Source organism: Furipterus horrens, unplaced genomic scaffold, assembly GCF_987537825.1.
Source record: "Furipterus horrens unplaced genomic scaffold, mFurHor1.1.pri manual_scaffold_17, whole genome shotgun sequence".
NCBI lineage: Eukaryota > Metazoa > Chordata > Mammalia > Chiroptera > Furipteridae > Furipterus > Furipterus horrens.
This window is the reverse complement of record NW_028327187.1, coordinates 12,556,038-12,580,209: the sequence shown is the minus strand read 5'-3', so window position 1 is coordinate 12,580,209 and position 24,172 is coordinate 12,556,038. Positions and strand designations below refer to the sequence as shown.

General features: G+C 37.8%; 1 protein-coding gene across 2 annotated transcripts in view; it reads left to right on the top strand.

The window, feature by feature from the left end:
• The window catches only part of PHKA1 (phosphorylase kinase regulatory subunit alpha 1), a 99,859-nt gene that overhangs the window by 64,285 nt on the left and 11,402 nt on the right, over nucleotides 1-24,172 (top strand). Inside the window, exons 18-28 of one of the 2 annotated variants that reach the window (XM_090265287.1) lie at nucleotides 1,199-1,365; nucleotides 4,498-4,674; nucleotides 6,173-6,264; nucleotides 6,624-6,763; nucleotides 14,956-15,112; nucleotides 15,581-15,660; nucleotides 17,208-17,286; nucleotides 17,420-17,549; nucleotides 19,780-19,881; nucleotides 20,779-20,894; nucleotides 22,902-22,952. In XM_090265287.1, coding sequence (XP_090121413.1) covers nucleotides 1,199-1,365; nucleotides 4,498-4,674; nucleotides 6,173-6,264; nucleotides 6,624-6,763; nucleotides 14,956-15,112; nucleotides 15,581-15,660; nucleotides 17,208-17,286; nucleotides 17,420-17,549; nucleotides 19,780-19,881; nucleotides 20,779-20,894; nucleotides 22,902-22,952 — 1,291 coding nt within the window. The remainder of the gene's footprint in view (nucleotides 1-1,198; nucleotides 1,366-4,497; nucleotides 4,675-6,172; nucleotides 6,265-6,623; nucleotides 6,764-14,955; nucleotides 15,113-15,580; nucleotides 15,661-17,207; nucleotides 17,287-17,419; nucleotides 17,550-19,779; nucleotides 19,882-20,778; nucleotides 20,895-22,901; nucleotides 22,953-24,172) is intronic. The other variant, XM_090265288.1, reaches the window with a different exon arrangement.

Here is a 24,172-nt window from a genome sequence, read left to right as displayed (position 1 = left end):
CTGAACTATGTGAGAGTTAGCAGAAACATCCTCATTCTTCTACCCTAAATACTTCAGTTTCTGTCTTCAAAGAACAAGAGTATTCCATATACAACTGCAATGTAATCATCACACTCAGAAAATTCATTACTGATACAATACTGTTGTCTAATATAGAGCTCATATTCAAAATTACTCATTTGTCCCAATAATGTTTTCCCATGGCTTTTTTTTCCACCCCAGGATCCAATCCAAGACCACACATTGGCATTTAGTTATTATTTCTCCTTGATGTTTTTTAATGTAGAATAATTCCCCAGTCTTTTGTTAATCTTTCACGACAGTTTTCATTACGGTTTTGAAGGTCAGTTCTTTTGCACAATGTCTCTTGATTTTGTTAAAAGTGGCAGCTGTCAGATTTTTCCATATCCTTTGCCCAACAGTCTTTTACTGAATAGTCTTAGCTTCCATTGATGAAGCGGTTATTGTTAGCAGAGTTGTACAATGATGATTCTGTGTTTCAATCATTCTGGGTACATTTAACATTTGGAACCTTTCTGTTTAAAATACAGCTTTTCCATACCCCCTTTAATCTGTAGTTTTAGTGTCAGCATATATTCATGGATTTTTATTTTATTTTTTTATGTCATGCTCCATTCCTGTGATTATTTATTTCAGTGTTCAAATTATGTAGGATCCGGCCATTGGAAGCCCCTTCAAACTAGCTTCTTTAGAAAATCAGTACTATTCACTTTCCCTTTGGGTTTTGCAGTTGACTTTATAAGGAGGGGAGGATATGGCTTAAAATCTACTATAATTTATAACATTTTCAGGTACCATCTTTTGTTTTCAAAATGGTCTTTTTGAGTATTTTTTAAATGATGTGATGGATTTGTGATGACATTTTTCATTTTGTTCTAGCTTCTCTGGTGGCCAATGGAAATTTTGGCCAGATGTTTGGCATAGTTATTAATATGGCAACATAGCAGTGAAAGAAGCAAAACTGATCTGCTGGTGGATTTTGAACCCATAATTGTAATTTTTATTAACACAGCACCCTAACCTATAGCACCTCATACTTTTACAAAATTCATACTAATGTATAAACCTTTGTCATCCTCCAACAGAACATTCTGAGTATTCCTTTTTCACTAAATTGTGTTGTTTTTAAAAGCATTTTCTCTGATTTCTTGTTTTCCATTTACCCTCTAACTGTCAGGATTCAAACAGGTAAATTGTCAGAATTTTTGACAACATCTTGCTGCACACATTTGAGCTTCATGGACCCTGGACCTGAAAGTAAGCTGTACAGTGAAGATTTCGACGATGACTATAGTGAGCTAGAATCTTGTGACTGGATGAATGGCTATGATTCAACCAGTAATGGTAAGGAGGCTTCAGAAAGGCATTGACCTTGCCGGACAAGAATACAAAGCATTGTTGAGTATCCTACTTAATACTTCTCACTGCCAGCAGTCTCACTCCTATTTAATACACCTACTTTTTGTTTGGCTGCACTTTTCATCTTCTACTTACCTTTGGATTTTGGACTAATATCCCTGTTGCAATTGTGCAATATAAAGTTGACTATACCTTACTAAGTAAGGTTAGGGAAGAGTTCTCTGCTGGGCATATAAAAGGGCTCGTGATTTCAAAATGACAGGAAGCAGTGATGAGTGAGAGAGCTTTAATCAAGGATATAGTAGAAAAAGTATACACAGACGTTCCTGCTTTTCTACATTAAAACATAAATATGAAATTAAGTTAGACTGCTTTTTATATATAATATTATATGGTCGCTTGAGAATCTCCTGGGAGGTCGGCATAGTCTGAAAAACTAAAACCTATTTGGAGGCCCTGGCTTCTGTGGCTCAGTGGATTGAGTGTCGGCCTGTGAGCCAAGTGTTGCTGGTTCGATTCCCAGTCAGGGCACATTACTAGGTTGCACGTCAGGTCCCCAGTTGGGGGCGCAAGTGAGAGGCAACCAACAGTGATGTTTCTCTCCCTCTCTTTCTCCTTTCCCCTGTCTCTAAAAATAAATAAATAAACAAACAAATAAATTACAAAAAACTATTTGGTATGTATATTGCCTTTATATTACAAACTACACAAGTAAAGCACAGCAAAGTCTAATTGCCTATTAGGAATACTATGATGATGTAGTAAGAAGACATCATGGGAGTATTTATTTAAAATGGCTCAGAAGTACCTTAAAGTGTTAAAATACTGACTTAGGCAGGGCAAGCTTTAAGTGCTTGACACCCAAAGAAAAAAGAGCAATAGGGGCAAATTATTCTTCTAGCTATCTAAAACATGATTTGCCTGCTTTCATTCTCTGAGTATTTAACTTGTATATATTAAGACAGCCCTATATATTAAGACAGCCAATCTCTTTATCTTAAGAGTGGTTTGTTGGAGAAAGGAAAAAATAAATTAGCTTTCCTCCATGCGGTAGCAAGCATAATCTCCTATACAATGGACCAACATGTTAGCAGTCAGAAAAACTATTTTCTTTTTTGGGCTCAGCATTTACTCACTTAAGAACCATTTAGTTCACTCTGTATTTTTTTTTTTTTTGTAAGAGATATAATAGTATGAATTTCTTTGTTGGAAAAGTGCATTAAATATAAGGTTATTTCCTATTATCAATAATAACAAAAATCATGATATCTATCTTGGCATAAGCTGAACTATTTTGAAAACCATGGGTAATTATGGTTTCCATCTATAGCACTCTTTCTCTTAGATTAATTTCAAAAACATATGTTTTTAATGACATGTATTGGGTTGGCCAAAAAGTTCTTTTTTCTGTACGATGGCTCTAGAAGTGCTTAGTGGTCTTTAACTTCATCCAAAACAATTTTGTTAGATTGTATTGTAACAGCTGTCATATCAACATGCATTAAAAAAACATCAACATTTGTGAGTTTTTGTGTAGACATTTTAATATTCAAGATGGAAGAAAATATGCAATATTTTTGGCACATTATGATTTATTATTTCAAGAAAGGTAAAATGCAACAGAGACACAAAAAGATTTGTGCAGTGTATGGAGAAGGTGTTGTAAGTGATTAAACGTGTCAAGAGTGGTTTGCAAAGTTTCATGCTGGAGATTTCTTGCTGGACAATGTTCCACGGTCAGGTAGAGCAGTTGAAGTTGATAGCGATCAAATTGAGACATTAATTGAAAACAATCAGTGTTATACCATGTGGGAGATAGCTGACATACTCAAAATATGAAAATTTATAAAAGTTATTGGTAAAAATGAAAACTGTGTCTTCTATTTTACAGAAAAAAAACTAAACACTTTTTTACCAACCCAGTATTACTGAATTTGATATTATGCATTCTGAGTCACTTTTTCTTCTCTGGACTTACTCATCAGTGGTTTCACAATGGATGTGTTTATTTTTTGCTAGCCTTTCCATGGGGAGAGCACTTCTCTCTGTAATTTTTTAAGTATAGCCGGTATACAATATTATATTAGTTATATTAGTTTCAAGTCCATATTCTTTATAATCCTCCACCCAAAAAATCTAGATTGTATTCAAGATTATAATATTTGTCATTAGCATGTCACTGAGTATGAATTCCATGCTTACAGTTTTTCTAGTTCCCATTAGTCACATCAGAGCACAGAAAGACATCTTAAGAGATCACCAAAGATGATCAAAAATTAGATGATGCATGACTGACCTAGTAGACTTCAGTATTGATCTACAGACTGTGCTTTTCCAATTATAAATACTTTGAATGTTCATGTAAAGTCTGAAATGTTAAGCATCCACAGGGTATGTGTGTATTTGTTTCCATTATCCATAGCCAGAAGTAATGTTATAGAAGGTATGTGGAAGAGGGGGAGCCCTAGGGGATAGGGACCATATATGTCTTCTTCACCCCTGAAACCTCAGCACCTAGCACACCACCTGGTACATAGTAGGCAATGAATACTTGGTGAATAAATTTGAATGAGGTGACTAAAAGACGAATGTGTGGCCACTAGTCCTTTCAACAGCAATGCCACATGGAAATTGTGTTTTTGTTAGCAGTTGCAGCTTGCCATTTGTGGAATCTGTCTTCAGCTAGCCTCGGTGTTTAGAAGATTTTGCCCTTCCCCACAAAAGTCTCATCGTAGGAGTGAGACTCATAAAAGGGCCCTGTTCTGCTTCTCCTCCTCCTCCACCACCATCACCACCATTAGCATCATGTGCTTGCATATGAAATGCTTGCACCAATTGTCCTATATTAACCTCATACTGCTTCCAGGGGCCCAAATATTGTCTCTGAAATGTGGAAGAACAAGTGAGTCCTGGTAAATGGCCATAGTTTTTAAATGGGAAAGCTATGAGATTATATCATGATCACACACTTCTCTCCCCATGAGCTAAAACAATCTACTTCCAATGCTATATTGTGGGCACAAGATCCAGTCATTCTGTTGGTGGGTTAGATTTTGAAGTACTAAAATGTTTATTTGTTTTCTTTTTACCCCCAACCCCCCCCCACTAACCTTGCAGCTCGCTCTGGTGATGAAGTTGCTCGTTATTTAGATCACCTTTTGGCGCACACAGCTCCCCATCCTAAACTAGCCCCTACCTCACAGAAGGGAGGGCTGAATCGGTTCCGAGCTGCTGTACAAACAACCTGTGATTTAATGTCTTTGGTGAACAAGGCCACGGAGCTGCATGTACAGAGTGAGTAATACCAGGACTCACTGGAGTCAGGCACAGGATGACATGAAGCCAGAATGGGGGTGGGACGTTTATTACAGTGTAAGCAGGAACTTTGTTTTGCTCACTACTTTATCCCCAGCGCCTTGGACAGTACTTAGAACATATTACACACTCAAATACTTGTCCAATTAATGAATTGGGTATAGTTTTGCTGCAGATAGTGCTATGTAGCCTGGTTTAACCAGTTACATAGTGAGAAGAGACCAAAAAAGAAAAAGACATGGAGCATATCCAATGTTAACATCAAAGTATTAAAATGGTGGGAAGTGTTTTTCCCCTTGAGATAAATTTTATTGAAAGAGAAAGCATTGCAGACTGTAACAAGAGTGCCTTGCAATGGAGAAGGAGAGACTCTCCCTTAAGTAAGCTACATCTGGTTCCCTGAGGCCAGCTGTAACTTTTACAGTCAGTTGTTCCAGCAGTGTGTTTGTCAACTACAGTACTTGTTCTTCAGCAACTTTGCCATTCACCTCTCCATGATCACTACCCTCCTTCAATAGTATTTGTAGTACAAGATGTCTTCTACAGCACATTGCCAGGAGCAGTCAGGGTCCCCAAGAGTGTTTAATGTCTCTGTGGTACCTGCATGTGAAGGGACCGAAGGGATCCTTGGTCACACCTGGAGGACCTAAATGTTAACATTTGCAGTTGATGAGAATGATTGAGATGCATGCTCTTGCTGTCTAAAACTTTATTGATGGTTACTAACCAAGGATATTAAACATGAACATTGGAGAATCGTTTAACATTTAGAATACGGGAAAGCTTAGCATTCCCTTCAAGTATGCTTCCTTGACAAACGACTTATGTGAATAAATAAACTTTATTAAGTTACAGTTTTTTAGATTATGAATCAGGGAACTTGAGCTTAATTACCAGCTCTGCTACTTACTTGCTTGAACAATTATTTGAGCTCTGTATCTCTATTTCTGTACCCGTAAAATGGTGAAAATAACAAGAGTCTTTCCTTAGAGGTTATGGTAAGTATTTCAACAATGGACCATAAGTAAAAATCTTAGGAATATCTCAAAGTTGGTCAGCCACTACATTTTTTGATTCCCTAGATAGGATAATCCATTTATCTATTCTTAAGGAAATTCAACTGCAAGCAGCCAGATATTTGCCTAGGAAAATCCAGAGAATATAAAACGTTACTAGGTTCTTTCTGTGATGTGTGGTATTCTATCAAAGCATCAGTGATAGTACCATTGTGGTATTGACCACATTTTTAGACTTTAATATCAGTTGATGCTACAGTTTTAGACATTCCATTCAGAAATGTTTCTTGATTGATTGAACATTCTTTAAATTATCTGGTGTTTATATTTCTTTTCTTTGATGTTACCCAGAAAGAATAAAGTTCTGTAAAGGACCAGTCATATGTAACTTCATTGTTGACATCAACTATGCATTTTTAGTCTGTTACCTAATCTTTATCATAACTGTCAACCTTTTGCAGATGTTCACATGTATCTTCCCACAAAGATAGTTCAGCCTTCCCAGCCTTCATTCTACTCACTTGACTTACCTCACCCCCAACAAGAGGAGCAGGTAAACTTGCACATGAGGTATTTCTATCAGTTTTTTGCAAAACTGTCATCCTTATGGGAAAATAATAGAACTAACCATTATTGTTTCTGCTAGTAACTGGTTGTAGGCAAAATGCTACCCTGGTGAATATATATGACTTTTTCAGTTCACTTTTTAAATGGATGAGTTTTAGCCAGACTTGATGAGAACTAGATTGCTGTATCATACATCTTAGTTTTCATTGCTTTTGGTTTACTTTTCATCAAAATTTAGGGAATTCTTGTGGAAAAGATTTAGAGATGAAAAGACCAATACTTTAGGGCATTGCCTAAGTTGAGCATTTGTAGAGTTAATTTTTTTTATCCTTTCTCAAACTAAAGGTCCCCTCAGTTCGTGTAGAAATACATCTTCCTAGAGACCAGTCTGGGGAGGTGGACTTCAAAGCGCTAGTTTTACAGTTAAAAGAGACCTCTGACTTCCAGGAGCAAGCTGATATTCTCTGCATGCTGTATACTATGAAGTAAGTGACGGATATTATCAATCTACTTTAATGTTCATAGAGAGAGGAAGACTAGCATAGCTCTGGAGTCTCACTAATCTGGTTTTGCAGCCTACCCACTTTGTAACTTCAAAGCCTCAGTTGTCCTCATTTATAAAAATTGGATTATACCTACCTCCTAGAATTGTTGTAAAGATTAAACAAGATATACTATCTGCAAAGTCTTTAATATAATGCCTTATATATAGTGACCAATAACATTATTATTATCATATTATAGTCATTTTAAGCCTTCATTATTTGGTGAAACCTACAGATAAATATATTCTTAACTCAAAAGAAGATAATAGAGGCTTACATGAAAAAGAAACTAGCGTTTTTGAGTGTTTTCTGTGTTAAGCACGCAGTTAGGAACATTATATCCAGGTACTTCAAACTCAGGAGACCTAATAAACTCCACTCTCCTGTCCCATACATCCCCCCTCCAATAACCTGTTCTTTTACATTTATTCATGTTGCCATCATACTGAAGAGGCAGAATGGACACCCCAAAATTGGTTTGGATATTGAGACTGATGATGCCACACATGTACTAAAAGGGTGTGAAATGTTTATTTCTTGCATAATGAGACTTTCTGGGGAGACCTTTTGGTTCCCAAAAAGCTTGAGTGAACAGGGAAAGGAAACTGGATTTGGGATTGTATTATGATTAGGAGGTGTGACTGAGATGAGAGTTCTCACCAGCACCAAAGGAGGGAACACTCAAACTTTCCTATCAGCTTGCCCAGATGTAGCTCGGAAGGGAAAGAGAAGTGGTAAGACTTGAAATCTTTGAGCAGTCAAACATCCAAAATGGAGTAGAGTCTATGAAATTCTCCATCTCTATTGTTAGAACCAACACCTACCTAATCATCAAGCTTCTCCCCATATCCAGTTAATCACCAGGTATGTCCAGTTTTCCCCCTATACAGCATTCCTCACTTATCGCAGGTATTACATTCTAGATGCCCTGGCAAAGTAGGAACCTTACATTTATTCTACACTCTTAAACCTATGTCACTTTAACAACATGCGTATACAGTACCGCAAAATCCTGCGATATAGCAAAAAATCCGTGATACATAATTAAATATAATATTTTTAATAATCCCGTGATACAGTGAGGCCGCAATAAGTGAACCGTGATATAGAGAGGGATTACTGTATATTTCTCTTCTGCATCTCTGGTATTGCTGTCTTCATTCAGCCCTTTGTCTCTCACCAAGACTATTGTTATAGTTTCCTAATAAGTCTTCCTACTTGTTCTCCTCAAGCCCATCCTCCACAGAGGAGGGCTAGTAACTTTAACTTTTCTTTTTTACTTTTTATGATATAAATGTTCAAACTTACATAAAAGCAGAGAATAGTATAATGAACATTTTTGGACCCATCACTCAGCCTGAACAATTATGTCTCTTTACATCTATATTCTTCTCACCCTCTCATCCCTTTGAATTATTTTGAAGAAAATATCAAACATTTTATCATTTTATTACTAAATATTTCAGTATTATTTCTAAAAGACAAGGAATCTCTTAAAACATAACCACAAGATACAGTAGATGCATTTCTTTCTGTTCCTTGTGCTAAGTAGAGGAGGACATTATTTATAAAACAAACATAATAAGATGTTGAAAGTAGACAGAGGAAGACAGACAAGACTGTCTAAGGTCTTCCTGAGGAATGACAAGGTGGTGAGGTCCACGGGTCTTGTTTCTTGCCTCATATATCCTGCATTGGGAACTAGAGAAACCAACAACCTGAAAACAGCAATTGGCACAGACAACAAAGAAATCTAAACACTGTGAATGGACAGGCAAAAGAGAAACAGACTCATAGACACAGAGAGCAGACTGGTGGTAGCCAGAGGGGATGAGAGTTGGGGGACTGACTAGGTGAAAAAGGTGAAGGGATTGTACAGATTGGTAGTCACAAAATAGTCACAGGATTGTCAAGGGCAGCATATTAATATTGTCATTAATATCGTCATAACTATGTATAGAACCAAGTGGGCACTGGAACTATCAGGGGGAAAACTTTGTAAAGTATATGATTGTCTAACCATTGTGCTGAAGCCAATACAAAATAATATTGAATGTGAAGAAAAACGCCTAAGAAAAACCTGTTCTGCAGCAGATGCTTTGCTACTTCCAGTCAAGATGGCAGGTAGGTAAATGCGGTGCTTGCCTCCACCCACAACCACATGAAAATTACAACTAAGTTATAGAACAACCATCACTGAGAACCACCGGAAACTAGCTGAACAGAAGTCCTATAACTAAGGATATAAAGAAGTGTGGCAATTAAGAAGCAGGAGGGATATCATGGATGCGGAGGTCCCCTTTGAGGAGTGAAGGGTCTAGACTCTCCCGCCTAGAGCACTAGGGCTGAAAAGAGGAGTTCTTATAGCATCTGGCTGTGAAAACAAGTGGGGATTGCATCCAAGTGAGAGGGAGGGCTGCTGGAACCCCAGGCATTCCACTTTGAGGGGCCACATGCAGACTTGCTCACTCACAAACTCACTTGTTCTGAGCATCAGTGCAAAAAGCAGCAGGGACATTTGGGGAGTTGCAGGGGTCAGGGTAGCTTTCTCCAGGGTTAGAAGTGCCAAGAAGCACCATTTGTTCCTGTGTGAGCACTCCTCTCACCCAGCCGACAGGTGCAGGCAAGGCACCAAACTGCAGTTTTCCATTAAGCTGGCTAATACCATTCTTCTGGCCCTGGTGATTATCCTGAAACCCTGCCCCACCCACCTTGCCTGTTCAGCCCGGGCCACTTCCACCAGCTCTTCCACAAGAACAGCCTGTCTCTGCTTCCATTGCGGACTTTCCTAAAATCTCTGAAAGGTCCACAAACCCCAAGCAAGCGGTGGCTGGCCTCAACATACTCTGTACCTCTTGCCAAATGGCCCAGTCACAGAACAAGTGGTGACTGGTCTCAGCTTGCATTGCAGCTCTCATCAGATGGCCCCAAGCCTTGCATAAGCTGAAGCCAGTGCTGGCTTGGAATGTAGCTTCAACTGAGTGGCTACAAGCCCAGCACAAGTGGAGGCTGGCCTCAGCTCACATTGTGGTGCCCACTAAATGGACCCAAGCCTAGTATTAGTGGCAGTGGACCTCAGTTCACAGCACAGCCTCCCCCAAGCACTTCCAAGCCCAACATAAGCAGCAACCAACTGTAGATCACTTTGTAAGTCCCACTAGGTGGCCTCAAGCCAGGCGTAAAAGGCACCTGTCTTCCACTTGTACCAGAGCCCCTCCTCAGAGACTCTGTAACAAACATACTCAGTGGCTAACTTCGGACCAGAACACCGCAACTAATTCCACAAAAGACACACCTGAAGGGCAGTCTTGGCAAGCACCAAAACACAGCTGAAGTGACTCCCACTCCATGGTTCAGGCCCATACAACAGTTTGTCTACCGTGTGTGTATATGTGTATATATGTATGTATCTATTGATTTTTAACCTAAAACCTCTTTCTTTTAGAGAGAGAGAGGAGGGAAGGGAAGGAGAAAGAGAGGGAGTGACACATTGATGTGAGAAACATTGATCAGTTGCCTATTGCATGCACGCTGACAAAGGACCACCGCAGCCTAGGCATGTTCCCTAACTGGGAATTGAACTGGGACCCTTTTTCTTTGTGGGGTGATGCCAAATCAGCTTGTCATGGCTCTACTGAATTTATATCCAGCCCTCACAGCCAGTCAGCCAGAGGGTCAACCCCATCCACAGAGATGTCAACAGCAATCAAGGCTCAACTGCAACAGGAAGACGCACACAACCCACACAAGGGACACTCCTGCAGCACCTGGCTCAGGTGGCCAGGGAGTCTGTGCCACTGGACTTCAAATGACTCCTGCTACTCAAAGCCACTCTGTGAAGACTGGCAGATGTACCAGCTCTACCTAACGCATAAAAACAAACACAGAGTGTGCCAGAATGAGGAGACAAAGATTCATGTCCTAAATGAAAGAATGTAACAAAACTCCAGGAAAAAAAGCTCAACAAAATGAAGGCAAGCAATCAATCATATGCAGAGTTTAAAACACTGGTTATAAGGATGCTCAGTGTGGATCTATCAACTATAAGCCTAGTACAAGGGTTAAAATGTAAAAGTAGGAAGATCATGTGTAATTACAATAAGTTAAGTGATAGCCCCATAGCCCCATTCCTGTTGCAGGGGAAGGTTCCCACCTTACAATATGCAGAGAACCTATGGGTGTCCACCACAGTATTCCAACCCTGCTGTGCAGGGAGAAGGGATAGAGGGTGCTGACAACCGGGGTGCAGGAGAACAAGGTATACCAGTAAGACAGAACATGTATCGGGACTACAGACCAAGATTTTGCAGGAACTCTCCTTGCCAAAGACAGCCTAGAGGGGACGATGATGAAGAAGATAAGGAAAATCAAGATGAGACCCAAGGTCAGCAGCCCACCTCAATGTTGGTACCACTGCAACTTCAATTACCAACGCAGATGGCCAGAAAACCCTAGAGCACAGACGGCAAAGAGACCAAAGCAGATCCACCAGCTAAGAATTCGGCAGGGCGGGGCTGAGTAAAAGCCAGCTTACCATCTCTACCATTGAGTTTAGTCATCCAGTAAGCAGAAATGAATATGAAATTCCAGCAGTAAGAAATGAAGGAAAGATTGGAGCCAAAGACCTTACATGCTTGCTTTTTGCCCATTGACCAGATAACTAGAACTGTCTGCATTGTCTGTGTAGCATGGGGGTGGTTTTATTTTTTCCTAAAGCTGTCTGTTTTTGATAATGACAAAATGTGTTTTTTTTTTAAACCTGGTTTTTCTAAATACTCCTTTAAAGGTTTTTAAATTGTTTCATATCTGGTCAAGTTGAGATTTTTAAGAACCTCATTTTTAATTTGTAATAAAAGTTTACAACTGATTTTTCAAAAATGTCAACAAACTTGCAAGCACCTATTAATAAAACTCTTTAAAAAAAACCCAGTCTCGGGGATGTAAAATACAGCCTAAGGAATGTAATCAATAATATTATAATCACTATGTATGGTACCAGGAGGGTACTAGACTTTTTGGGATGGTCACTTCATAAGTGATATAAATGTCTAATCACTATGCACACCTTAAACTAATATATTGTATGTGAACTGGAACTGAAAAATTTAATCAACAAACAACAACTGCTGGTGAAGATGTGGAGAAAAGGAACCCCCCTGAACTATTGGTGGGAATGCAGACTGGTGCAGCCACTGTGGGAAAGAGTATGGAGATACCTCAAAAAACTAAAAATGGAACAGCCATATGAGCCAGCAATTCCACTTCTGGGAATTTATCTGAAGAAACCCAAAACACTAATTTGAAAGAATATATGCACCCCTATGCACTTACCAAGATACGGAAGCAGCCCAAGTGCCCATCAGTAGATGAGTGGATAAAACAGCTATGGGACATTTACACAGTGGAATACTACTTGGCTGTAAAAAGGAAGAAAATTTTACCATTTGTGACAGCATGGATGGATCTGGAGAATATTATGCTAATTAAAAAAATTTTTTTAAGAAAAACCTTTTGCTTTTAGACAAAGGACTAGGAAAGGGGCAGCCTAGAAAGACACAACTTTTAGACAAAACCACTCGACTCTAGCCAAGTACCACAGGAAAAACTTTGAGCCCCTCCCCCATCAACAAAGGCTGAGTGAGAAGCCCACACTTCCACTCTTGCCCAGCTGTAACAAGGCAGGCACTGTTGCTGTACCTTCCCCACTGTTCAGAGAGTGTCAGAGAAGGCCAACTAGAGATCTAGGACTTTCATCCCCTCAAGGTAGCAACAAAATCCCCCTATTCTGTCTGACTCCAAAGCCCACGCTGTTTCTATCAGATTATGGTGTTTAATGAGTAAGTGAAAGAGACAACTGAAAAACTCACCGACGCTAAAGTCAAAAGTCAAAATTTTACATATCCAATTGTATTGGAAGTAGCCCAAACTTATTTTTTTTAGCCATTTAGGGCCTGCATGCTTTGCATACTCCTTAAAACCCACCTCATACCTGCTAGCAAGAGATAGGCCCTGGGCCATGAGTACCCTAACCCCTGCTGCCATTCAGAACTCTAACCTAGAGGCTCCCCACAGTGCTATTGAGGGACATCACCTAGACACGTAATCCCCTCCTGCCCTCTTCCCTGGTATTGCCCTTACCCTCAGTCTCCTTCTGGATGGTAGATCATGGGCCTTATGTAAGCTTCTGGATGGTCTCAGGCTGTGAGAAACTTCCCTTCTTATACAATCCTGTTGAAGTGCTACTCAATAAAACTTGTTATGTCTACTGTCAAAAAAAGGACATGGGTCTTACTATTTTGATACCTTTGTTGTTAAATTTTTTCCTTTATATATGGCACTATATTCAACAAGTATCTGTTGGGTACTTATTATGTGCCAGGAACAATGCTAAAGGCAGAATAATAAAAAGATAGTGAAGAAGATGAAAAGATATAAGGAGTAAGGACAGAATGACTGTTAAAGGTATTAAAACATAAATACCTTTAATGTTTTTAAAGGACACTTAAGTTTTTAATCTACTTGGAATTTATTTCTATATGTCTTCTTAGTCAGCATATCTAAAATCAAATTCACTATCCTTACCAGAAAGCTACTACTTCTTGACCGTGCTAGTGGTATCATCATTTTTTCAGTCACCAAGACTTGAAATTGTGTCATCGTCTATAACTTGTCCTCGTCTCCTGCGTCTCCCTATAGCATCGCCACTACCATTGGAAATCAGTGGCCAAATCTACTTCCTCCATGATGTGACTTCAACCTTTACCATTGCACCCCCCTCACAATGTGAAGACTCCCACCAAAACAACCTACTACTTATCATATCCAAAACACAGTCCATACATGACTGTTTTCACACGTTTGCTCGTGTTTTTTCCTCTGCCTGGACTACTCGCTGTTACTACACCCCATCTCTTCTTGTCACAATTCTAGCTATCCATCAAAGCCTAGTTTATCTGTCACCTTCATGAACCTTTCTCTGATCTCTAGGAATAAAAAGACTTCCCAAAATGTGAGATGTCACAGCACTTCTTTTCATACTATTTGTTTAGGTTTATTTTGATCATTCCAAACCTAGAGTTGTTATTGAAATTCTTATCTCTTTGTTGGAGTTCTTTATATATTAGGGAAATTAGCCTATAGATTGCAAATATTTTTATGCCTTAGAAATTTGTCCAATGACTGTGTAAAGTGGTTTTTTGCAATAAGAATTTTGTTGTTTTTATGTATATAAATGTATCAATCTTTTCTTTTATGGCATGATATCTACAGTAGTCCCTCGCTATATTGCGGTTCACTTATCATGGCCTCACTGTATCACAGGAGTTTTTAAAATATTTAATTATTTATCGCGGATTTTTCACAATATTGCGGGATTTTGCGGTACTATATACGTATGTTGTTAAAGTTATGTAGGTTCAAGAGTGTAGAATAAATGTAAGGTTCCTACTTTGCGGGGGGGTCTGGAACGTAATACCCACAATAAATGAGGGAACATTGTAGTTCATAGTTTAAAAAGTCCTCTTGCCTCCAAAGTTGTAAAATAGTTCTCCCATATTTTTTCTAGTATTTTAATTTAAACCTTTGATACTTTTGGAATTCTGGCATGGATCCAACTTTTTAATCAGCTGGTTATTTGATTGTCTTAACATTTAATAAATAATCTATCATTATCATATATTAAATTCACAATTTCATAGTACTTTATATATCTTTTATGGTACTTCACAGCTGATTTGTGTTATAGTAATTTTTACAACAATAATATATATGTATCCTTTAAAAATAAGCACACGTCCTTCATATTTCATTAGTTCCCTAAGTGGGTGCTTTCTGAACTTCCAATAGTTAAATTAAATCTTTGACTTTATTTGCAGCATTGTTGAAGCCCATGAAGATGGTAAGAGGATGCATTTTGTCAAAACACAACTGAAACTAAGACTTATTCTTGTCTAGGTATTTGACTTCTGGGGCTGGCTACTATTAGTTTTATAAGGATTCTTAGTAACTAATAACAATTATTTCCTATTGAAAGAGGCCTATCAAAAACAGGCATATCCATTATAACACTGAAAGCAAAGATTCTGTTGACAGCTTTACTTAAAATTAATGTAGGCTTGTCTTTAACATCCCAGAGGACCTGAATGGGACACTGGATTATATGATGACGGGAGTGCAACAGTCAGAGAGCTGCTTACTGAACTATATGGCAAAGCTGGAGAAATCCATCACTGGGGTCTGATCCGGTACATCTCTGGAATCTTAAGGAAGAAGGTGGAAGCACTTGATGAGGTACTATAAATTTTTCTTAAGTTTACACCAAGTCTAAATGGAGAACTTAAAAAAATATGTTTCCATAATTGTTTTTAAAGCAACCATAGCTTCTAATCATTTGACATATTGCCTTTCCCACATAAAGTTTCTGATATTCAGTTAGCTTTTTGTTTGTGAATGTCAAACGTACAATACTGAAGCATATAAACTATAGACTTATAGGGGTGTTGTAAACGCCAAGAATTCTACAATAGATCTTAAGAATGAATTTACGCTAGGCTAAAAGTTCCTACCTCTTAAGAGATGACATACCTCATTGTTTCTTCCTAGAAATTCCTTTTCTGATGTTCATGGCATTTCCTGAGAAAGAGTTTGATGTGTCATTAAATTAAGGGGAAACAAAGGCCTCTAGGCAGAAAAGAGTAATTTCTGTGAAAATCTGAAGTGTTATGGCAAAGATAACGCTATTATGCTGTCTCTCCTTAGGCCTGCACAGACCTTCTCTCCCACCAAAAACATTTGACAGTGGGACTCCCTCCAGAACCTCGAGAGAAAACTATCTCTAAGTGAGTATGGTTTTGACTGGTTTAATCAAGCTTCTCTTAGTCTTCAAGGAGCTGTGTGAACTGCCCTCAATTTTCTTGCCCTAATCTGTCAATGGATAATAATGCCCTACACATGTGAGCTTCTCAGCATGTGAATATTGATAATACCAGGGCAGAGTAAATGAAAGAGGAAATTCACAGGGAGTAGTACTCAAATGTATTTTACTTTTTTTTGTTTGATGGCTTTTTCTTTTTTTATTGAATTTCCCAAATGTTTCATTTAAAAAAAAAAAAAGCAAAGCAAAACAAACAAAAAAACAACAGGGTAACTGAAATTAGGACCCCCCCCCCCACACACACAAAAAATCAGCTATTATATGGACTTTGTTCCAGGCCTCTCTCCTTGGCTTATAGTTGTTTTCTCCATATACCTCTTTATATTTCTTCCCTCTGTGTGTCTCTGTGTCCCAGTTTCCCATTTATATAAACACCAGTGCTATGGGATTAGGGCCCACACAATAACCATCTCCAAATAAGATCACACTCTGAGGCATTAGGGCTTAAGATTTCAACCTATGAACTTTGAGGGAACATAAGTGAACCCATAACACCTTGCTCCTGGCAAATAGGCCTTTATTGCAAATCAGATTAATTTTGTGACTACAGGGATACCTTGGAGTAATTGCAGTTTAATTCCAGGCCACCGCAATAAAGCAAATGTCTCAATAAAGAGAGTCACACAGGTTCTTTTGATTCCCCAGCGCATAAAAAAGTTATGTTTATACTATACTGTAGTCTACTGAAGTCCAATATCATTAAGTCTAAAAAAATGTACATAGCTTAATTTTAAAAATACTTTATTGTTAGCAAATGCTAACCATCATCTGAGTCTTCAGGGAGTCATAATGTTTTTGCTTGTGGACAGTCCTGCCTCAATGTTGAAAAAAATGCAGTTTCTGTGAAGCACAATAAAGTGAAGTGCAACGAAACACGGCATGCCTGTATTGAAGGCAGTCCCAAAGACAAAGATGGCATGGTCTGTGCCCCATGCCCTAAGAGTGCTTAGTATCAACATGAGAGTCAGAAGTGTGGGAGGAGGTCTGTATACCCGTGTGTGTGTGTGTGTGTGTGTGTGTGTGTGTGGTGTGTATGTGTATACTGATGAAACTATAGAAAATCAATATAACTCCACAAGGTGTGATCGTAAAGTAATAAAACGGCTTCCAAAAGGCACAGCTTAAATTTAGTTTATTACTTTCTAGCCATGATAATTACTTGTCAAATGTTAATAATTAATCATGAAAGACTAGTCTGGAAGGACACCATAGAGTGAGTTTTAAATAAAATTTTGTAAGGGAAAGTTAGCTCTCTTGATGTTAATATGGGCCAAGGTGGTTTGGGGAGGCAATGAACTCTGAACACTGAACTGAAAGAACCAGAATGCCACCAGTAATGATGAGACGTTGAGGCAGTGACTTGGACTTGGGAGGAACTTTTTTAATATTCTCAGTATTTTTAGGCTTAAGTAGTTGCAGAATTTTGTGTTACTTAACTGTCTCCTTCCTCAGACCTTTACCTTATGAAGTGCTCACTGAGCTGATAGATGAAGCCAGTGAAGAGGACATGAGCATTTCAATTCTGACACAGGTGAGCAGAATTATAAAGCCTAATCTGGTGATTGATATTTTAAGTTTGTTGTCGATTGATCTGGCACTCGATCACAAAATAGACCTTGTGAGGCCTGAGCCATAGTTTTTGTCTATATCCATTCCCTGCACAGGAAATAATGGTATATCTAGCCATGTATATGCGAACTCAGCCTGGCCTCTTTGCTGAAATGTTTCGACTTCGAATTGGTCTGATTATACAAGTTATGGCAACAGAACTGGCCCATTCCCTTCGATGCTCAGGTATTCAATATAGTAACTACTTTAGGTAGAATTCACTTTTAATGTAAGTCTGTTGAGTTTGGGGTCAGGTGAGAAAGAAAGCTAAAACATTTTAATCAGTAGCTCAAAAACTGCATATAGCAATCTTGTTCCCAGGTTAGTCAATCTCTGTACAAGTAAAGGGACTAATATTAGGACAAACTCAATTAGTTCTGCAACTTCACAACTCCACCTCTTGGGGGCGCTGCGCTGCAAATTACTACATTCCTCCTAATTCCTAGTGTATGTGGAACTTGAGTGTGAAAGACTGGTTTTGTTAGATTCCACATGTGACATCATGTGGTATTTGTCTTTCTTCTCCTATGTAGGATCTAATGAACAAAGTAAACTGACAAAATAAAACCAGAGGCATGGATACATGGAACAGATTAACAGATCTCAGAGGGGAGAGGGTGTGGGGGACTGGAAGAGGTTAGCCAAAGAACATATGTGCATAGTCCATGGACACAACAATGTGGTGAAGGTCAGGGGGTCTGGGTGGAGGGGAGCCAAGTGGGGGAAATGGGGGACATCTGTAGTAGTGTCAACAATAAAAAAAAGATTGGGTTTGATTCTGGTTCAGTCAGTGAATGCAGCTTCTGGACACCAGATTAAGTTACCACATCAGTTTCATCATAGTGTCACTATTCTGTGTAACTGACATCAGGATGGAACAAAGGAAGGCAGTATTTCTGTTAATATTTATTTGACAAGACCCTCTTTGAAGCTGTAGAGCAGAATTGTATAAAGTGTGAGGGGGGAAAGCAGACGCCCATGGCATGACTATTTTTGCCATTGTTATTTATTTGTTTTATTTCAACAAGAATGGCAAGAAATTGGGATTGCACGCAAAAACAAAATCACAGTAGCTAAACTCAATTTTAGCCATTTTTTCAGTTAAAAAGATTTTAATTGAACTGTTAGCAAGTACCTAAATTTATTAGTTTGAGTCTAACCTAAGTTATATGAGATAATTCATATTTAAATGATCTTTGAAGGAAGAGAGCTAATGAGTATTTTATACTTACCATATGCCAGACACTGTGCTTTTTGCTTTATAGTTACATACATTATCTCATTTAATTCTTACAACAACCCTCTGGAGAAGGTATTTTTGTACCACTTCTATTGATAAGGAAACAAACTCAGAGAGGTTGAATAACTAACTTGCTCAAAGCTATATAGCTAGTAAATAGTGGAAACTGAGTCCAAGTCTGCCTGATTCCAAATGATTTCTGGTTTAGCACATTTATACAGATTACATGTATTATATATGTATATGGCGTAGTCTCTAGCTATGGTATCAAGGGATGTTTTATGAGGGTCTGATTATTCAGTAACAAACCTCAATGAGGAATAACCCCCCAAACATTTTTCACTTTTCTGTGAGTACCTGTGGTGGATCTTTGTGTGTGTGTGTGTGTGTGTGTGTGTGTGTATTCATCAAAACCATGGCTATTTATTTCTTATAGGATAAAGTCAAGATCAATCTCTGAGTCTGATATTCAGGATCCTCAACAGGCTAGCCTCTACCTCTTACTTCAACAGTACTTCCCATTCATTTAATCAGCCCTCATTTGGCACTTGGCATAGCCATGTTTGATTATTTTTTATCTTGCTTACATGTCCAGTCTCTCCCAAATAATTGGTCAGCCTCTCAAGGTCAAGTACCATGTTATACCTATTGTACTAACATTGCTTAAAATCATTATCTACATGTAGAAAACTCTTAATAAGTGTCTGATGTTGATGCGCAAGTTTAAAAGTTACCATCTCAATATTCTTTATAATTTCATGGATTCATATCTATTCTCTTTTAAGTCTCTGTATTTCCAGGCTGAGAAGTTTTGGTTATTTTAGTCCATCTGCATATATACATTCATTGCCTTTCTCTAACTGGCTTCCAGTTCCATTGTTCTCCTTTCAATCTTCCCACCTTCAAATAAAGATCCTGCTGAGTACCCTAATGGTGTGGATGGGGATGAGAAAGAAAAGGACCTGGTTAATCCATAAACTGGATAGTCAGTCCTTAAATTAGTATAAATCCATTCCAGTGTTAATACCTCGGCAGTATGGTACTGGGAATTTATTTTGTTATCTTCTACCTCCAATCAAGTGACTCAAATTCTAAGCAAGAAAGAAATAGAGAAAAATAGGGTGGGTGTGGCAGGCCAATTAGAAATATCTCTGCCCTCGCATTTCTGCTGACTAGCCGAGGAAGCCACAGACAGCCTGATGAATCTCAGTCCTTCAGCCATGAAGAGCCTCCTGCATCACATTCTCAGTGGCCAAGAGTTCGGAGTAGAACGAAGCGGTAAGGGTGAAAAACTGCACTTCCATCTCAGACTGTTCGTTTGAAGTACCTCATGGATTTTAAAATGTTTTTCTTTTATCAGGGGAACCTTATTCCCCTAAATAAATAGAACCCCAATATATGAAACAGTTAAAAGCTGTTTTCTGGAACAAGATTTGGAAACCACTGTATGTCTCATTTTTCTCCTTCAATGATACTATCAACTAAACAGATCAATATCATGTTTTCTTTTGAAATGTTTTATCCATTCCCTTAAGTTATCCTACATTGAAGTCTCTACTTTAGGACAACAAACAACCCATGTAATCTAAAACTTTCTTGTATTCCAATTGGAAATACTTCAGTAGCACTTCCAGTGTTGTATGTATGCACACACACATGTGTGTGTGTAGCTGCTACCGTACATCTGATGTATCCTTTCACCTTTGAGTTCAGATACATCTAGGGGTCCATCACAAATTAATCTTTTATCTGAACTTGGTGGTTTGGCAGTGGTATTTGGTGTTGAGTACCTAAAGCAAATGAAAAAGGTTGTCTCCCATGCTCAATTTTTAGGCTTAGGATAAATAAATATATGTCACATGGATGGATTCCAGAACTTAGATTGGTAAAAGAAAATTTTAAAGCAGTGCTCATCAAGCCTTACTGTGCACCTGGGGATCTTGCTAAAATGTAGACTTTGATTCTGGATCAAAGGTCAGGAGTGAGGCCCAAGGTTGTACTAAGGAGCTCCTAGGTGACGCTGGTGCTGCTGGTCCATGTACCACACTTTGAATAGCAAGGTTATAGTTTTTTTCTTAATTAACATAAAAGGAAGACATGTATCTAAGTCTTTTAATGTGGCAGAGAAAAAAATTGAACCTGATTATCCTATCTTTAATCTGTCGTGCTATATAGTGCGTCCCACTGATTCAAATGTCAGCCCTGCCATTTCTATCCATGAGCTTGGTGCTGTTGGAGCAACCAAAACTGAACGAACTGGAATCACGCAGTTAAAAAGTGAGATAAAGCAGGTAAGATACTAGTACTTGGGAGATTAGCTGAGATATTGTCATCTTTGAGAACATTCTTTTGGAATCAGATTTTGTAGGGATTATGTATTTTTTTCATATTCTGATAGATGGTCTATCTTGACTGGGAGTCAGTTGAAACAGCCAGGGATCCTTTAACATAGTTCAGTCTGCCTTTAATTCTACATAACATGCATGAGCTCATAGCCCTTTAACAAATAAGATAATGAGCCACAGAGTCGTTTGTTTGAATCTTTTTTATAGCAATCATTTTGTAGATAGCTTTCCTTTTTCTGGACCAAACTATTTTCCTAATTTTAGGACAAAAGGAATTTGTTTCTCATAGCAAGATATTAAAATTTAGAGTTCCTCTTGTTAGGATCAACATGTAATTTTGGAATTAATTTTCTTTAAGAAACTAGACTTAGATTTCTTACATTTAAAAAAAATACTAGAGAGAGCACCATATTAGGTGAAGGCCTTTTAAGAAATATGTTTTCAGGTATTGTCTTGAAATTAGATGTTTATCAGTGTCTTGATAGAGGTGTATGAAAGGTGTTGTGGACACATAGAGGAAAGGTATTTAAATTAGTCTGGGAGTTGGTGGGAGTCAACAAACATCATATTGTAGTCTCTTACTTTTTCCTGCAGATGAGAATAGATGACTTATTGTATTATACAAAGAAATAATTAACACAAATTTCCAAAGCTTCTTTCAAAAGTCTGGGAAATTGTGTGATTTTACAGTCCAAGTTGAGAAAGTATTTGATTTCTCTTAGTAGTGTTTTTTATGAAAATCATAAATATACTCCTCCTGCTCTTAAAATAGATTTATGCTAGCTTGCACAATTTAAACACATACAGAAAAGGATAGGCAAAATAAAATTTTTTTTTAGGAGTTTCACAAACCACTTGGGAAAAGAATGAGCCAAAGCTTGAAGTTTAATTTGAAGTAAACTTAATTTGAGTACACTTATCAGATACCCTTTCACATTTATATTATGCAAGAGCAAGAACACTTAATCAGATAGTCTTTCACGGTTATATTACGCAATGGAATAAGAATGGACCTTGTGATAGAAAAATGTTCACTTTCAGGCTTTTTCCCAGGTCATTTGGATAATCTGAACATTTTCCTTTCTGAAAAGTGAAAGAACTACATTTCATACTGAAGAGTTAAACTGACATTGTTGGGAAACAATTCTTGCTTTGGTTGAAAGGGATTGACTAAACATTTTATAGTTGTTTATAGTCACACAGTATTACTTACAAGTCCATTATATATTTAGAACTTGAAATCCATGTTCCCAGCTAGATTAATAGGATATTAAGGACTTAACCTACTCAGCTGTATTATTTAATTCTTGTTTTTACACACTCACTACCTATAGGACTTCAAGAAAGCCAAAATCATTGGCACTATAATTTAGACTATGGAGAGTCATAAATTTTTATTGCTTTCATATAATTTTTTATCCTCACCTGAGGACATGCTTATTGATTTTAGAGAGAGGAGAAGGGATGGAGAGAGAGGGAGAGAAACACTGATGTGAGAGAGAAACATCAATTAGTTGCCTCTAGTATGTACCCCGACTAGGGGGAAGTGAACCCACAACCTAAGCATCACTGGGAATCAAACCCATGACTTTTTGATTTACGGGATGATGCTCCAACTGAACCTCATTGGCAAGGGCTATTACTTTCTCATTTCTAAATGTTGATTTCTGTTGTCATCTCCTTGTCTTGTATTTTGGTATTGTTCTAAGCCCTTTTATCTATCACTTCACCAATGCCCTCTTTTCTTATGGAAAAATATTTTTCAAGTAGTTTTGTTTTACCCTTTACCATGACTTCTAGAGTAAAGTGATTTCATGAGCTTCTTAAATGATAACATGCTGGCTAGTTACTTGAATAATGTGTAATTTTACTTTACTAATAACTTAAAAATATAGTAATGGTTGTTTTGCATCATGCCTTTTAAAATGATATTTTCTCAATTTTTTTTTATAGTCCAATGGTGGTCACTCCCTGGGTGTAGATTTGATGTCATCGTCTTTTCTGGTAACTGTTGTTATCTTGCATTATACACCATTCACAAGTGCTTTGAGTATACTTGTTATATCAATTATTACATATATTGATTGAAAAGACAAAATGAATTCAGAAATCAACTTTATGTATGAAGGTGAAATCTTTCCATTTCTTTCTCAAAAAGGCAAGAGAGGGGTTCAACTACAACCATTTTTCCATTTCAGAAAACAAATTCAATTTTATAAGTATGTGTTAAGTATTTGTTTATTTATGTATTCTCCAATTAATAATTAATTGCATGCCTACTACGCACCAGGCACTGTACTAGACAGCATAAGCATCCCCTGGGAACTTGTTAGAAATGCAAAATCATGGTCCCCACCCTAGACATACTGAATCAGAACATCTGGGGGGAGGCTCAGGAGTCTATGTTTTAATAATCTATCTAGGTTATTCTGATGTACTTTCAATTTTGAAAACCACTGGGTGAGCTATTCTGATTATTCATTCATTTAGTAAATATTAAGTGAGTGCCAAATTCATGCCAGGGACTGGAAATATAGTGGAAAAAAAAAAACAGATGTAGTCCTTGCTCTCATGAAGCTTAAAGTTTTGGAAAACTGATTTCTGATGACATTTCCTTGGTTTAAATCAATGATTCATACTAGCCTATACTTTCAGATATCAGGCTGAAAAGATCAAGGCCAGATGACAAATAAAAAATGGAAAAACTATTGGGAACAATACTGATATTTCTATTGACCTTAACCAAACACCCGGTAGTGAATTAGTATACAGTAAGATTTGGACAATTCTCTCATATCCATATTAATAAAGGAGGACAGAGGCGTAAAGGAGAAGTTAATCTGAAAACTCAAAACTATTGCTATTTCGTTTCAGAAAATAACCTGAATACGCTTTGTGGGTTGACGCCACTATTAGTAGCCTAGGATCCTGATGACAGAGACAAAGACAATGAAGATAAATCAAATGATAGTTCATCTACTTAGTACATTAGTGTGATAGTCATTGACTAATACAAATGTCTTGGGGCACATTTCTGTTTTACTTAGCAATGGTTAGTAATACAAGCATTTGGCCCAAATGAAAATGTGAATTTTTTCTCAGAAAATATTTCTGTTATCCTTTTTCTAGTTTATGTTTATTTCTGAATCTAAACTGTCAAAGAACCACTTTCCCCAATGTATTTCATTCTTTACTTATAGTTTTTCGAAGTCCGTTATGTTGCA